At 39.0% G+C, this 16855-nt stretch overlaps 2 protein-coding genes across 13 annotated transcripts in view; one reads left to right on the forward strand and one right to left on the reverse strand.

The window, feature by feature from the left end:
• Nucleotides 1-9689: 9689 nt before the first annotated feature.
• On the reverse strand, nt 9690-14462 carry stpg1 (sperm-tail PG-rich repeat containing 1). Of its 2 annotated transcripts, none has more exons than XM_046043190.1 (8): nt 13979-14462; nt 13771-13898; nt 13241-13342; nt 12359-12538; nt 12148-12256; nt 11859-12027; nt 11572-11762; nt 9690-9842 (listed from the first exon to the last, which is right to left on the reverse strand). In XM_046043190.1, the coding sequence occupies exons 1-8, from the start codon at nt 14007-14009 to the stop codon at nt 9769-9771; spliced, it is 984 nt and encodes a 327-aa protein (XP_045899146.1). In that variant the 5' UTR covers nt 14010-14462; the 3' UTR covers nt 9690-9768. The 2 variants fall into 2 exon arrangements, with proteins under 2 accessions (XP_045899146.1, XP_045899147.1); XM_046043191.1 differs by having other exon boundaries at nt 13771-13895; nt 13979-14457.
• The window catches only part of meaf6 (MYST/Esa1-associated factor 6), a 6221-nt gene continuing 3481 nt past the window's right edge, over nt 14116-16855 (forward strand). For 2 of the 11 annotated variants that reach the window (XM_046043193.1, XM_046043196.1), the window contains exons 1-5: nt 14118-14326; nt 15098-15213; nt 15753-15840; nt 15949-15994; nt 16096-16134. In XM_046043193.1, coding sequence (XP_045899149.1) covers nt 14237-14326; nt 15098-15213; nt 15753-15840; nt 15949-15994; nt 16096-16134 — 379 coding nt within the window. In that variant the 5' untranslated portion in view covers nt 14118-14236. Of the gene's footprint in view, nt 14327-15097; nt 15214-15752; nt 15841-15948; nt 15995-16095; nt 16289-16855 lie in introns of all 11 variants that reach the window. The other 9 variants (XM_046043194.1, XM_046043197.1, XM_046043195.1 and 6 more) reach the window with 8 other exon arrangements.

Raw genomic sequence — 16855 nt, forward strand, 5'->3', positions numbered from 1 at the left:
ATAAACATCTGTACAGAGCTGCAAACATTAGCCTAAACTCTGATATATAGTAGAATCCAGGAAAGGCCTCCAAAAAGTTGGTAACTACTACTCATTGGATGTGATAGGGCTATTTTTGTAACATGAAGTAATGTCGTATGAAGTGTTTCTCAGCCTTGGAAGCAACACTGGATTTAGCTACTACTCTAGCTAGTAAGCTAGTTAGCTGGACACGCTAACATTTGCTTACATTAAGTTACTGTTTAATCTATTCCTTACGCTTTACAAATTCTTTATTTACAGAGTGTCACTCTTGCATCAGCACCAGTTACAGTTGCTAAACTATGATTGAACTGTAACTGTTCCCAGGTTGAACTAACAGTCAAGTGTTAGAATCATTTATCATGCAAAAATTCTCAAAACTAGTAATTTTAAGACATCATTTGACGGTCTGAGAAATTGTACTTGTCATTGTCACTATTTTCTGACATTTACCATCCAAAATAATTAACCAAATAATCAGGAAAATAATCTGCTGATGGACTGATAAGGAAAATAGTTGTTGTAGCCCTATTTTCAACTCTCATTTACTGGCTGGAAACCCCAGATCAAGGTTACTTCTTTTCTGAGTTTAATGGTGGAGGATAACTAAGCCGGAGGAAGGTTTCTAGGCCAAGATCTAAATTTCCAGCCTGGCTGTGATGTCGAACGTGTGCCAAGAACATAACGTCAGCATGACTGCGACGCTCTGCAAGGCCAAAGGGAGTCCACGTCTCATGATTAATTCCACAGAGGAGTTTTTAACTCTACACTGGGACCCTGACTGCAAAGAGAAGTTTTCATCTGGGAAAGAGTTGTTATGTGTACAATATAAACATCTTTAGAAGCAAGGGCAGAGATTTTCCGTCTGCATCACACAAAAGGTGAATTGTTTCAGCAAACGACGCCGGTGCCACTCCTATTGTGAGACGCAAACAGAGAGTCTTTGAACATGTCATATCTTGGGTGAGGCTTGGTTTGACTCCAGAACTCGCAGAGTTGGTAAGAAAGGAAGCCCCTAGCTGTGTTTCCTCAAAAGAAATACACTTTAGTGCTTTCTTCTGTGTGGCATCGACTCTGAAACACCAGCAGGCAGGAAAAACAGTCTCTGATTAAGTGGTGTAATGTCGCTGGTTGGCTGGTTTCAGGGGGTGAAAGGGATGACAGGAAAGATGAGGTCAGGAGGGGTAACTGTTTGTGAGTTTATGTGTATGTGTATTAGAGATTTGGATGGTCTATATGTATTAGGGCTAAACCAAAGGTCTGCCAATCTCAGACCTGAATAAATCACTTTGATACAGGATTATGATCCTCTCTTACAGCTCTGCAGGCACACTAAGCTGTTAAAAACAAACACGCCCTAGTAGGCTATTCTTTCTTTTTTTTCCTATCTTTCTTTTTTTGTACAAGAATGAGACTCACAGCTCTCAGAAAGGAGTCACAGAGAAAGAATGTTTCTGTTTATCCAACGCCACTGCCTTTTTCGGCGTCTAGCATTCCCGATAGCGTCACATGTTGATCAGCCCTGCTGCGGGCTGGAGCTCACGGTAGAAGGCCTGCAACCAAAACAAGCTTTGTTTTTTATCTTTGATCACTTATTGATGGGTGAAGAGAACAATACGAGCTTGATGCGCATTTCAATATACATGCTTTTTCAGGAAAAATGACACCTATAACACAAAAGTCTCACGACTAAGCTGCATTTCTAGCACCAGAAGACAGCTTTAAAGTGAACAACTAGGCCTCAAAAACATACACAGGTTGATATCATCCTCTTCTTAACCGCTGAACTAGCAGCATCCTGTTATATCCTAACTCAAAGTTGACAAACTATATACATTTAACAGCACAAAGCCTCACCATTTTAATATCACTGTGGCTTTTTGACTGTAAACTCCAAAGAGTTTTCTTTTAGAAGAGACTATAACAATCATGACTGTAACAAAAAGGAGTCAAGAACAGGAGCCATTTTATTTTGGTTGTCATATTCAGGCTTTGTTAAAGGTATATTATTCTAGCTAAAATTATTAATCATTCTGGCCAATATAACATCCAATACTAGAAAACTGCTCATATAACTCTGTATCAATGTATATGTCAGCTGATAAGTAACAAGAAACTGTACTGCAGCAATGCCAATGTCACCATTACTTATTTCCTCCATCAGTAACAACTGATTGATTGAAGAAAAACAAATCTAAGGGATTTGTTTAAAAAAATTACTATGGCCGATATATCGTTATCAAACTCCCAAATATCAGTATCAGTATTGGCCTCAAAATTCCAGCATCCTTCGAACTATAGTTAATATTCTTCTTCTTGCAACACGTTCATATAGACTCCCACACATGCAGCAAGTGAGCACCATGACAGCCTCCCATTGCAGTGATAGAAAGCTGCAGCAGATTGTTTCTCCCTCCATCCAACGCTCTCCACATCAAGTGGAAATGAGGGGGGAGGGCTGCCAGTGAACAGAGTCACCTTCCACCAGTACACAGGTCAAGAGGAGGTGTGTGATCGAGCTGGAGGCAGCATGAGCCTCATCTTCTGTGTTTTTATATCTTAATATGGGTGGATTAATGTGATTAATGGATGGATTGATGTTAATCACATATACAAGATGCCACAAATCCAGTGTATTTTCTCTAAATTACTGGAGAAATCAGAGGGAATACTAGCCTTAAATGAAATTGTTCTTCTCCAAGGTCTTGACACAAAGCTAAATCATTACAGTAATAACTAACTAACTAGACTAATATCAACTTAGTTGTACACAATTATGAGGATTTCACTGAAATTAAATCTTCTTCTGGCTACTGGATCAGCTACACAGAGGCTGGGCAGCATGAGAAACCATCAGTTGGAGATGCTGATGTTAAAGCTCTGCATCAGCCAGCTGAAGTGCTTTTAGGTGCTGCAGGGGTCTTTTTAGTATCTCATTGATATTGTGGGGGAAATGTTGTTTTTGCAGAGAGCTGCACCAGGTCTGTCTCACTGTATATGTGGGCCGTTTCTCAATCTGTGACCACTGACGCCTTTGGTAATGGAGACCACAGCTCGGTGCAGCATTTCCAGGAGCTCTGCTGCTTTGGACCCGCCTGAGATGCAGACAGCCCGCTGTTCGGTGTGGAGGAATTAGAGCGGGTTGCCAAGACAGAAAAACATCCCTTTTTTTAAAAAAAGGGGGTTTCAGTGAGACTTTTGATGTGTTGCATTGTTGCAGCTGTTTAATCTAAAATGTTCTCCTCCCTGGAATAAACAAGGCTGACATACTGGAAAATACACACTTTCATTATAATTAGCAGGATGAAAAGAGATCAAGGAAATCAAAGCACCTTAATTGTACAGTAACGTGATATGACCTATTTTAATGTGTGTCTGAATGTAACATACTCACTTTTGTCTGTTAGTGTCAGCTTCTCCTCGAAAGTATGTCCAAGCTCCTTATAATCCATTGTTTCCATTCAGGCGGATCGCAGTCCCGTTCCAGTTGCTGTCATTCCTCAGAGTCGCACAAGTACAGGAGATGAAACTCCCGGTACAGATCGCCCAAACACGCCCTTTGTATATCCAACCGTAATAGTGACCAAAAAATAACGTGGGAATAAAAGAAGATCCGACTGAAAACAGCTGGGCGAGTTTCAAATGTTAAATTTAGGCTTTAAGAAAACTTGTTAAAATATCTTGTTAAAATGAGAGACTCGGTCCAATCCAGTGGCTCTGGTGGAAAATCTACAGTGCGAGAATAAAAAAAGCTTCAGTGAGTCCAGTGGGCGTCAGGACCGGCAAGTTACAAAGAATGAGAAATCCACTTCCGGTAATACATTTCACAATAAAATGAATCCCTACTATTTCACGGATTTTTCTAACAACTTCAACACAAGGTCCACTAAGGAAGGGTTTCCAGAGCTTTCAATTGCATCTCAATTGACTTTGAGATAGCCCAGTCATCACGAGATCTAGAAGACTATCTCCATGATAACTGAGAAAAACATCTACTGAGGAAGAGATGTACATGAAAGCTCCAGAAAAAAAAAAGCTAGTAAGTGAACTTTGAGTCAACTTTTTCTTTTGTCTAACTATTGTTTATAAGGTCAATAATTAACTTTTACACTCTACTGTAAGTAGAAGGCCACTTTAGGTGATAAAGAAACACATTTTTTAAATCCATTGTTCTCATTTTCACAGCCAATATGTGACACAACTAATGATATGGCATAACATTAAACATACACAGTAAACACATTGTAACGAAACACAATTAAAATAAACTATGCATTTCAATAGGGGCCTTTAATAAATTAATAAACACAATCATCTTGGAAAACAGCTGGAAAGGAACATTTGTTTGTGTAAGTGTTTTAATTTGGTTTGGAAGATCTGACAACAAATATTTTATATCAGCATGATGTCAAACATATATAGCCTAACATTAACAAAAATGCTGCCCAAATTTAGCTTAAAGCCAAATTTGCAGTCACAATTAAAACATGCAAACAATGATGTAAGCCACAACACTAAAAACATAACCTTATACAAAGTGTTAGTATTAATTTCATATTATTTCTAACTGTGCTCATTAATTCATAGAACTTGATTGATAAAAATCTTTTTTGAACAAATAAGTTACATAAAAACGTTAATTTCCATTTTAAAATAACCACATTTTATTCTGAAGGCAACATTGCTCAATTTCCGGTTGTAGTCTCTTTCGTCCTGTTGATCGCAGCGAAAAACCGCATGCCGGACAACTGGACTATACCAACTGTAGCACAGGAAGAATGTACCCTTAAACACTAGGGCAAATAATCTGTCGAAGGCGTATTAAAACGTGAAACAATACATTTTATTCACCGTAAGGCTCCTCTTCACGGTTCTAGCCGCAGTAACAGGGCAGAAGTCCTCTTAAGTCTTGACGACCTTAAAAGGTTTGATCCATCAGCAGCTGAAATCATCCTTGCTGCCCGGAACGAGATGAGTCGTCATAATGTGTAATTACGGTAATTAGACGTTAATTAACAATTTAGAACAGTAAAATCCTTTTTTAACTTCACAAACAAGATACCCTTAAAGCCTAATAATAATTTCATAAAGATGCAATAGGTTTTATATCCCTGGAAGACTATTAACAAAAATTATGAATAGACAAAATATCCTATATAGGCTACATTCCTTAGGGATATACTACCTGTATATAAGCACTAAATGTTGGACAGTAGATGCTTAAATCATCTTTCCCATGTATAAACTGTGACATTGTTTGGCATCAGTTGCCTGTATGCTGCTCATATTGTTGATGACAAGCTGGTTAATAGTTGGTATGACTCTTCCTGCCAGTGCAAGAGACAGAGGAGGTCAGTCTTCCAGGAGGAAATCTGCGGCTCAGTTTTATCTGATAAAAAGATAAGAAGCAGGAGGGCGGAAAAAAATCCAAAACATCTCTAGGGAAAAAACTCTAATCCAGTATTAAACACTGTTTAAATGTCAATATGACAACTTCTCTCATAGCTGAAGATAGAGAAGCAAAAAGTGTCTTCTTCAGGGTTGAGGAGTAGATTCATTCATTTTTTACAAGAGTAACATTTTATAAATAGTCCATCTAGAATCACACCCACTACCCTTGTTTTGGGTCTTTGGATGAAAATTCTGATCAATTATAGATGAGGTCATCTGCGTTCATCATATTTTTTTACTTGAATTTGCAGGACATAAAAGAGGGCACTGAGCACAAATATGTGTTAAAGAAACATAACAAAAATTCCCTGAACGCTCATGTTGAGACTCTTTAGAGCAGGACAGATAATTTATCATGTTAGAGCTATACTAAATGCTAAATGTATGTGAGCGTTACCACGGAGATAAAATATGCATGACCCACTTAGCTTGGTGAAGACTTCATAGACTTCAGGACTCAAAGCACTTGGGTTGTGGCTGATGATAGAGACTACTCCACCAGATCATTCACTGTGGTTGGTCCACTTTTTAATCTCTTTCTATATACATATATATACACATATATATACACGGTATATATGTATGTGTATATACTACACATATAAATATATATATATCTAAACTTCAGCTGATCTTCTGTTTAAATTATTCCTTTAAACATACATGGAGGCTAAAGATGTTCTGCCTGTGATGTGCTGAAACACTGCTAATCAATCCACTGGGTGCCATGCCACACATGAAAGGGGGAAGAGAAGCAGCTCCATTGGATCTGAACTATTGGTGCCTGTGAGGGAGCGAAAGGCTCCATTGTTGAGTCTGGAGTCTCTGTTAAAAAATTATTTGTTGATGCAGTAATGGGATTTGGAAACACAAAGGCAGGAAATGCAATACAGCAGCATGCAGCGCTCAATAAACCTCGCCTATCTTGTTCATCTGCAGGAGAACATTTTATCTCTTTCTCAACACACATGCTGTACAGTCTACGTGCATATACATATTACAGTATTTGTTGCTGCGTTTCCATATCTACCACTACATATCTTGTATTTTCAATCTATCCTTCCAGAAAAACCAGCACCACGTTGAGAGGTGCTTGATGACGCTGATCACATTGTAAACGTATTGTTTATGTCATGTGTTGTAGGAGGGAAGGGGGGGGGGGATTTTCATGGTTATAACCTTAAAATAAATAAATGACCTAATTTATCAGATTGCATCTTGATCAGTGAAGGGACTTTTTGTAGCACTGGTGATGGTATTCAGACACAGATGTAACGATAAACAGACTACAGCTAAATCACAGCCGCACTCTTTATAATAAGGACACATAAAATAACAAGACTGAGAGGCTCTTTGAGGCTGTGCTTTGAGCTAAATGGTAACATGCTCACAATGACAAAGCTAACATTCAGTTGTGTAGGTATAATGTTTCTCATGGTCACACTCTTAGTTTATCACCATAGCCAGCTAACATTTGCTAATCTAACACAGCTGAGGCTGATGGGAATGTCATTAGTTTTACAGGTATTTTATCATTAACCAAAGGAAATGTTTGACCTTACTATGGTGTTCGATAAAACAATATTGGACCGCCAAATCTCAACTGGAGGGATACACAAATGTCTGTACAAAATTTCACGGCAATTTATCTTTTAGTTGTTGAGTTATTTCAGTCTGGCAGTGGACTGACCGACTAACCCACATCATCATCCCCAAAGCCACGCCGCTAGCATCGTAGAAAAACTAAATATCCATGTTTTTCTTGTATTATTTCATTATACCATCATGTTCTGATTCTCAGGGACTCCATAAATACATCGTGTTTCTTTAAATGTTTTATACAAAACTCACGAAATTACAGCAGAACAAATTGTGCCTGCAATCCACTGATGTACTGCCAAGCAACAGATATAAGCTCAACTTAACATGATTAGTTCTGATGCAGGCAGCATCACTTTAGCAAGACAAATTAGTTTGATTGGATCCCTCAGACTATTACAGGTATCATTTAGAGAGAGATCTAACCTAATACCAATACTGGATAGACCACTTAAATGCATGAATAAAGTCAGATTTTTAATCAGCGAAGATCGATGAGCAACTTGCATCCTCAAACTTTTCTTACAGCAAAGAGCTTTTTAAACAAGACTTCCTTTGAAGGAGTGCATGTTCGTACTCGCCTATACCTGACTAAGACATGGGGTGGTTCAGAGACCCTCCCATAAACCCACAGAGCCATGTAGTTAATTGCCCCTCCTAGACAAAAGCACTATAAAAAGCCTGCAGTTACACTTTAAACATTCGTCTGGATCCTCCCTGCGTGTTTGACCAAAGGGGAGAGCACATTTCTGTCTGCAAAAGCGAGTTATAAAATGCTCTTTTCTTTGTTAAACCTCCAAGTCCACAATGGTTTGGTTTTACAGGGTGAGTACACATATTTGGAGAGCACACTGCTGAAGTCAGAGTCTGAATATAACCACAGCTGCTTCAGTGTGGGAGTCAAGCATGTCTGCAGTTGGTGTGGTTATCGAAAGCAGAGCTGGGGGAAAATCTCCAACTGGTTTCCTCGCAAGCAGATGACACTGCGATTTAAACACGATCACATCCTTTGTCTTTGCAGATGGAAATAAGCATGAGGTTTAAATAACAACTCTTTGGCACCATGTTATTGTTTTAGTCAGAATATCTCTCCATGCATTCATTTCCATGTCAGCAGCTGCATCAGGGAAACACAAAATGCCACGTCAATGTTTGAAACTGCTTTCCAGAGTCAAAATTTGTCTTAAAGGAAAAATTTGACATTTTGGGAAATAATGCTTATTCGGTTTTCTGAGGGTTAGATGAGAGAACTGATACCACTTTCAAGTCTGTATGGGAAATATGAAGCAACAGCAAGCAGGTGGTTAGCTTAGCTTAGCATGAAGACTGGAATCGGGAAACAGCTAACCTGGCTCTGTCCACAGGTACCAAACCCTACCAACACCTCTAAAACTCACTAATTAACATGTTGTATCTTGTTTGTTTGATCTGTAGTGTAGAAATGACAATTTGCGGTAGGAAGTTACTGTACCTGGCCAAGAAAAAGTAGTACTTTTATTATTACTTTGTCCTTTTAACACTTCTTGTACTACATGTGCATGTGTTAATTAGTGAGCTTTCGGAAATGCTGGGAGGTTGAATCTGTTCATGTTGGACAGAGCCAATCAGTTTCTCCTTGTTTCCCGTCTTTATGCTAACCAGCTGCTGGCTTTAGCCTTATACTTAAATCTGCAATAACTGATTTTTCAGTTATCAGTAGAAACAAGGCATGAACAAAACATTGACCTTTTAAGTTAATATGTCAAACTATGAGGAAATATTTGCTTACTTAGACACCCAGCAGATAGAGAGCAAGATTAGCATTAATTTGGAGTCCGGCCACCTGATGAAAGTCCAATATTCACTATTGGACTATTGGACTGCAGCAAGCAGCGGCAGAAAACTATGCTATTAGAGCGGTGAGAGTAAATCAAAACAGTAAAATTGCTAAACAATGACCTGAAACTCACTATTAATTTCCGCAAAGTTGAGTGCAGCTGCAGATTCAGGAGATTATCTGTGCAGTTGTTATGAAAATATAGATTTTAAATATGGGCGTGGTATCAATCTTCTGATCTAACTGGACACCAGAAAGAAAACTAGCATTTGCAATTTCCCAGAATTTCAAACTATATCTTTAAAACAACATAGAAGTGTTGTAGCCGCTATTCCAACAATATAACATCTGATAAAGGGAGTGACTGATGTGTCCATTTGTCTTTCGGGTTAAACACCATCCCTGTCCCATGCCCAGTCAGTCACATTGCTCACATACACAGTCACACTCCACCCCTCTGCCTGCACTCTAGCAGTTGGCACAGTGGTGTCATATCAAGCTCTCAGCTGTTACTGTGGCGTACCATGGACTGGACCAGCAGCTGATTGAGGTGGAAATAAAACATATGGCTTTTGGCATTCACTTACATCACAACTTTGGATAAAAAGGCCTACTGTAAATGATTCATCTTCCAAAATATCTTACTTACAACTGTCCTACATCTCATTGGCCTGTCAACATAGAAATAGAGATTAAATGGTTGCAAACTTTTAATGTTCATCCTTTTTTTCAACAAATACTGGTCTAAAAAAAGTCAGAGACATATGACCCCATGTACATTTAAACATAGATAGACAAATAGTATCTTGCAGAGAAGCATTTTATTATAGAACACAGTTCATGTGTATGAAAAATCTGCAGTGCAGTTTTCCTTGAAAGCTTCAAACAGGAATCCAGACTCTGGAGTCATTGTAAAAGAAGGACTGCTTTGGCAAAATCTGAGGATCATAGAAACCTGGAAAGAGGGAGAGAAAGTTTAACTTAATGCTTTCATACTTGCAAACATAACAGCAACTGAAATACTCTAAATACTATACTATAGCCAGACAAAGCAATGTCAGATAAATGAGCTACTCTCATCAAAAATGAATCCTGCCCTGCCTGCATGATTTGCCTGCATGGGGGTGGTGACGACGCAGTGGATAAGATGCTTGCCTTTGGTGTGAGACCCGGGTTCAATCCCCCACTGTGACCCATCCACCATTGTGTCCCTGAGCAAGACACTTAACCCCTCATTGCTCAAGAGGTGTGTGACCTCTGACATGTATAGCAATTGTAAGTCGCTTTGGATAAAAGCGTGAGCTAAATGTAATGATTTCCAGTTTTGTCTGAAAGTTTAAATCATGTTGAACTTTATATAATAGGGCAGCAACCAGTTGCAGGGCAGATACTCTTCTTTCTTGATTCAGGCGGTAAGAGGCAGAGAGGAATGTTTACTGAACAAGAACTGTGGACTTTTTTCAAATCCTAAAAGTCAGGGGAAATCCGTGTATAAATGTGTCACAGCTCAGTGTAGGTTGGGAATTTACCCACTCAGCTCCAGTATAGTAAAATGAAGGTTTGTGCTACTTGTGTTAATCTACCTTTCAAAGTCAGTTCAAGACATGCGTATATTGCTTTCTTTTTCTTTTTCAGGATAACCACAGCTTTTTAAAAATGGAGAAAGATTACATGCAAATAGATGGACAATACCCATGTAGAATTTAGGTTTGACTAGTCAAACGTGATAGCTCATTATGTAACAGTAATTCAACTATCCAGTGTAATCTGTGAGGTTTGTGGGCTTAGCACACCATCATAACCAATAAATAATAGAGGTGAAAGTACAACAAAGTAACGTACAGCTATTACTCAAGTCAACCCTTACTAACCTGTCAGACTTTATACTGTAGGTGTCAAGGGTCAAAACCTAGAATGTAATTTTGTTTTACAAAAGCATCATAACCTCTTAATAATATAGGTAAACACTGAGGTCTTCTTCAACTTCCCTGATATTATATAGTTTTACACAACTATACTTACTATGTACTTGTTTCTTCAAAAACAACACAGCAGGACTAGTTACAACTCAGTATGATAGCTCATTTTGCTCATAAGGAACAATACTCTTGATACATAAACAGTGAGATTTAAAAGTGGGACTGATAGGTTTAAAGGAAACGTCCTAAGCAGATGTCAGGGGTTACTTTATGATGAAATGTTGTCATTCAATTTTTATGTGCACCTACTTTTCCTTACACTGCCTGATTTATTTATTCTTAAGTCAGCAATTTCCTGCATTTACCACACTCAATTTCAACAGCCCTGAGAGTAGGAATGCAAATTTATTGCAAACCTAATCTCATCCCAATTGATTTATTTAAAGATGTACAAATGAGCACGTGACAACAATCAGCAAAGTAGGGTGTGAAAACCACCCCACTGGAGACGTCTCTGAAGATTCTCAGTCATACAGGTCATAGTTATCCAAGGTTAAAGTTATAAAGGTTAAAATCAAGGGCACTTTTTTTCTTTTATTATGGAAAGATAACACAACCTAGTGTTTATTGTTCATTGTGTTTTAGGGAGTGAAAAGCTTTTCTGTATCACATCATCTATATTTATGTCGCTATTCACAGAAATAAGAAAAATACATAACAACAATCAAAATGTTTTGTTTTATGTAGTAGATTTTTAGACATTACCTGGACCTGGGCTCATGTTGCCCCGTGAGATTCGAGGTATTCTTTCAGTTCTGGATGCAAATGCAGCAGTGGGCATGAGATGCTTAGACAGGCATTTATAATCCCCTATGTCATACTGCCCAGGGCCTGGCAAGGGAGGACCCTTAGGAACAATCAGGGGAGGTGCTGATATTGCCAAATAATATCCCCGCCTTCAAACACAGTTAACAGAATTGAAATTTTTAGACTATTGAAAAGAAACAACTGGGGAACACATACCCCCATCCATAAATGTTGTGTTTACTCACGGCAGGATGGTCCTCTTCACTGGTGCAGGGGTCTGATGGGGACTGTAGGCTCCTGGGCCTGGCACATGGTTGTCCACTGGAGCAGGGATTCTCTGGGTTTTTGATTTGAAGGGGGACAAAACTGCCTTGGAGCCATGCTGGATTACCTTGTCGTTCACTTCGTAGTGGCCTTTAACAAATTTATGATGCAAGATCAAAACTAAGATAAACACCATTTAGAATAAAAAGATGAAACACAAATAAAACACTATAAAATGAGATTATGCATGACTTTACAAAGAGGACTTACATGGTGATGGCACATTTTTGTTTGGGTAAAAAGTGTTGCGTCCAGTTTTTGACAGGAAAGCTGCTGTACCAACTACAGAGGACAATCTCTCTCTGCTACTACAACTGACCTGTCCATACAGAAGAAACAAAAAGCTAAACATTATCTACAGGATGCACAGCACAGTCTCAGAAGAGTCTTGAAAAGTAACTGGCATTATTCACATACATACATCATATTGATTCGGGGCTGGAGTCTTGTGTTTCGGACCATCCAGCTGCACAGCCACAGGCAACCTGAACACCCTGGAGACTCCACTGTTGAAGTCATACTTGTTTATGAAGGAGCTCGGCAGGTTGTATGCATTTGGTCCTGGGATGCTTCTCTGCGGGTTACTGGAAGCCCTGGCAGCCTATTGAAGAGGATGACATTTAAATGCTCTTGCTGGTATTAAAAAATATTTGGTGTATTCACAGGCAATCCGCAGAGCCTAAACTCAGCTTGGGGCAATAACTCCCACTGAGGTCATGTCATCTTTATTTTGGCAGTTTTAGCAACTATGGGACATTTATATTCTACAATTAGCTATACTAAGTCTGTCTAGTTTACTGACGGTCTAAAGACACAAGCTCTGAGGCTCTAGCACAGAAATGCTTTGAGCTAGCATGGCAACACGCTCAAGATGACAATGTTAAAATGCTGATGTTTAATGTATTACTCTTTAGTTTGGCATGTTAGCATGCGAACATTGGCTAATTAGCAAAACCAAAGCATTGACACATTACATATTTGACCTGATGATGGCACTAGATGAAAAATTCAGGGATCACCAAATTTATTATAATTCATCAAATGGGGAACATGAATAGGTGTACCAAATTTCATTCAGTGGTTGTCAAGACATTTAATTCAAAACCACAAAGGTCAACCTCATAATGGCGCTACAGGAAAAGCCAGGGGATCACCAACATCTATATATATTCATCCTCTAGGGATCATGGATGTCTGTACCAAATTTCATTCATCAAAGATTTACATAAATTTAAATTACCTTGAATTAAGTGAAATGAATAAAGTGTGCCTGAAATCAGTGCTGATGGCTTAGAGACCTGACCTTGGACGCAACAAAGCCTGTGGTGCCTTTCTTTGAGAAGGAAGGACTTTTCACTTCAGCGCTGGAGATACAGCCATAGCTGCCTGGTCCTGGATTTTCATTCTGAAACAAATGCACATCATCATCATGTTGCATTGCTATTTTATTTGGCTGATGTAGTGACGTTGGGAGAATCAGAATCAGAAATACTTTATTGATCCCCAAGGGGAAATTCTTGTGTCACAGTTGCACCCATAGCACATCAAGGCATATGGGAAGAGAAATAATAATAGAAAGTTGTTCAGCAAAGAAATATGCATATAACAAGTATAAAGGAGTGTGGATATATATTTACATTACTAACAGCATTTTAATGATGAACAGTAGTGGTAATAATGAGTACTGCAGGGTTGATGTGGAATGGACAAATCATTACAAATCCTTAAAAACTGCTGTATTAGGACAGAGTAACCAGAGTATTGAAGCAGAGACTATTGCACATTGAATATTAACAGTAAACACTCAACATCAGTTGCAGTCAAATTCCCTACCAGACAGACTTGTGAAGGGAATCTCTTAGCTTTTGATGAAAATCCCTTCTTCTCTTGATTTGTTATCACCACTTTTTGGTAATTCGTTGGTATTGAAGATGAAACGGTGTAAGCCGGGATCTTTTCTGCTTTAATCAAAAGAAACGTTAGGTCACATTTTATATTTTTTTTAGCTAAACAATGACATTAAGTTTTCACTTGGACTCACTTTTCGATAATTCTCGGTATATGTTGCCCATGGTTCAGCTGGATGTCACGAGAAAAAGTTAATTCAATAAATCTGAAGCCATTTACAAACCGCAGTGTCCTCACAGATTATGTTGATATGGCGACGTAAAAACAAGAGTTCGATCTGACGCCATGTTGTGATACTTTAGCGCCACCTGTCGGCAAAATGGCGGTTTATCTGCCGCTTTGTCCCAACAACCCGCCTCTGTTTTGTTTCTAGAAACTAGCTTCATCCATCATGGCGATGCATGCGAAGGCGACTCCGCCACAGATCCCGGACACCCGCCGGGAGCTGGCTGAACTGGTGAAGAGGAAACAAGAACTCGCTGTAAGTTCATGTCGCAGAAAAATAGATAAAATCGGCATTTAGTGTTTTGCCATTTAGAATTACAGATAACTGTAACTTTGTCATTTGCTAGCCGAGGCCTTACTAAGTGCTAAGCTAACGATAGCAGTTGCTGCTTCTGCTCAGTACATTCCAGTGACGTTAGTGCTAGCAGCTCCTGCTAACTAGGCTAGCTAGCTAATATTAAGACAACAATGTAGAGAGCGTAATGTTATCAGCTACTATCTAACTGTCTAATGATGGCTCTGCTAGTAATGTTTAATTACAACCCTCAAGCGTAGCGGTTTTATTTTACCGATTTCAAAAATGGCATTTTTGGCGCTCACTGGTATTGCTGCAGCGTTGTTGGCTGAAATGCTAGCAAGTTAGCATCGCTACATTTTTAGCCACTGCCCGGTTTGGACAAGTTCTCGCGTTATGTTAGCTTTGTAGCAGCGTTAACTATCCATGGTTAGTGTAGCTAGCGATCTCATATTCTGGCTAAAACATTTGGGGCAGCATTGTGAGGGGGGAAATGCATGGAGTCAAAATAAGTCACGTAGAAACAAGATGTCGGTTTAAATAATTGTTAGTGTAACGTTAGTTGTTTCTCCCTTCTCCTCTCTATCCTGCTTGCACACTAAGGCAACTCCTCTGTCACCAAAATCACCCTGAAGTCAAATCAAGAGACTGACAAACATCATACTCTGGGCGCAGGATTTACTCCTTTAACTCAGTTCTTTTAACTTTAATCTAATTTCTTCAATATCATAGGAGACGCTGGTGAACTTGGAAAGACAAATATATGCATTTGAAGGCAGCTACCTAGAAGACACCCAGATGTATGGTAACATCATCAGAGGATGGGACCGGTACCTCACCAACCAAAAGCAAGTTTCTGATTCATTACTCTTTTGCTATTTGCATGATTATTTTTTATTTTACTAAGTGTATAGAAGAGAAAAAGATGTGGAAAAATGTTGAAAACTTGTATGCAGGGAAATCGGGGATTTTATAGGTTTTTCAGGTGCCACCATCAACTAAAAATAAGCAACTACAAAGTATGTGTGTGTAAAACCTTCTTATAGCTTAAATGGGACTTTATTGGCATGGAAAACAGATATTAACATTGTCAAAGCTAGTGTGATACAAAACCAGAAGAATTGTGAATTTTTTTTTTCTATTAAAAAATACAAATAATTGAGAACTATATAAACACTGCAACCTTTTTTTAAGTGTGTGTGTGTGTGTGTGTGCGCGCGCTGTGTGTCTAGGTCAAGCTTTGTTCTAAAATGAAAAATGGACAGGGGGTTGGTTCTACTGTCACTGGTGTCATCATGGGATTAATGATGCGTGGTTTGAACTTGGTGTTATTCTCCTTGATCATGAGCTACTAACCTACCTGACCATATTCTTGTAATTCTAATAGAAACTCCAATAGTAAGACTGATCGAAGGAATAGGAAATTCAAGGAGGCAGAGCGTTTATTCAGCAAGTCTTCTGTCACATCAGTTGCAGTAAGTCCCTCCCTCATTGGACTTTTTCCCACAATATATAGGTGCACATCTGCTGCATGATAAGAAAATAACTTCTAATGCAACTGCGCTCTCTGTTTTGAATGGCAGGCGGTATGTGCACTCGGTGGGATTCCTGATCATATGAATGAAAAACGTGAGTTGAATGTGTAACTTTGTCTAGCCAAGCAGTGTTGGAAAAGTTTCTCTTTATAGTCTTTAGTTTCTGAGTTTGTGCTGTCGTTTGGCCCCTGTCAGGTGAGGCGGGCAGTGGCACAGAAAGTGACGGCTCTCCAGATCTCCAGAACCAAGAGAACGAGCCCAGTCAGGAGGACACAGAAGATGTGGACTCAACGTTGCAGGACCTAAAGCCTCAGAAGGCTGCCTCATCTTCCTCCTCAGGCAGCCATCATGCTAGCCACAAGAAGAGGAAGAACAAAAATAGACACAGGTACACAATCAAGATACAAGATGCAGTGTGTCAGCTTCCTGTTTAATATCTCCTTTTTTCTGATTGTGCTATTAATTGACATCGAATTAACGGATTTATTGATTTTAGGGAACCGATTTAAGGTCTGCTAATATGATCAGTATGTTTACATGCACACATGAAACCAGTTTACTGAGAGAAAGTGGGGTATGTTGGAAGTTGGTCAACATGTTTACATGTAGTGTAGTAAAATCAGAGACGTTTTATAGGGGAGACACGCCACTCACTCACATCCCCAATACAACTCCCCATAACGGCAAAGATGGCGGTTATCTTGCCCCTCCCGCTATTTTAATTAGATTTTACTGGTATTATTATTATTATTATTATTATTATTATTATATTGTGGAAACTGACTCAGTTAAAACACTGAATCCCAGTAGCTCCTGATGGGCCAGTGTCTTGTATGGTAGCTTGCTGTGTGTGGGTGTATATGGGTGAATGAGAGGAAAATTGTCATGTCATTTGGATAAAAGCACTTTATATACGCAGTTTATTTCTGTAATTTATTTATTTCCTTGCATCCTG

This window comes from Micropterus dolomieu, unplaced genomic scaffold (genome assembly GCF_021292245.1).
Source record: "Micropterus dolomieu isolate WLL.071019.BEF.003 ecotype Adirondacks unplaced genomic scaffold, ASM2129224v1 scaffold_94, whole genome shotgun sequence".
NCBI classification, from domain to species: Eukaryota; Metazoa; Chordata; class Actinopteri; order Centrarchiformes; family Centrarchidae; genus Micropterus; species Micropterus dolomieu.

Bases quoted from the DNA above. Each gene is read 5' to 3' on its own strand.
- stpg1 (XM_046043190.1), bottom strand. From the start codon at position 14,009: ATGGGCAACATATACCGAGAATTATCGAAAA. The intron at 12,257-12,358 runs GTATGTATGTGA...CTGTATGGACAG, and splicing joins CAGCCCCGAATCAATATGAT to GTCAGTTGTAGTAGCAGAGA. The intron at 12,028-12,147 runs GTAAGTCCTCTT...AATTTGTTAAAG, and splicing joins CAAAAATGTGCCATCACCAT to GCCACTACGAAGTGAACGAC.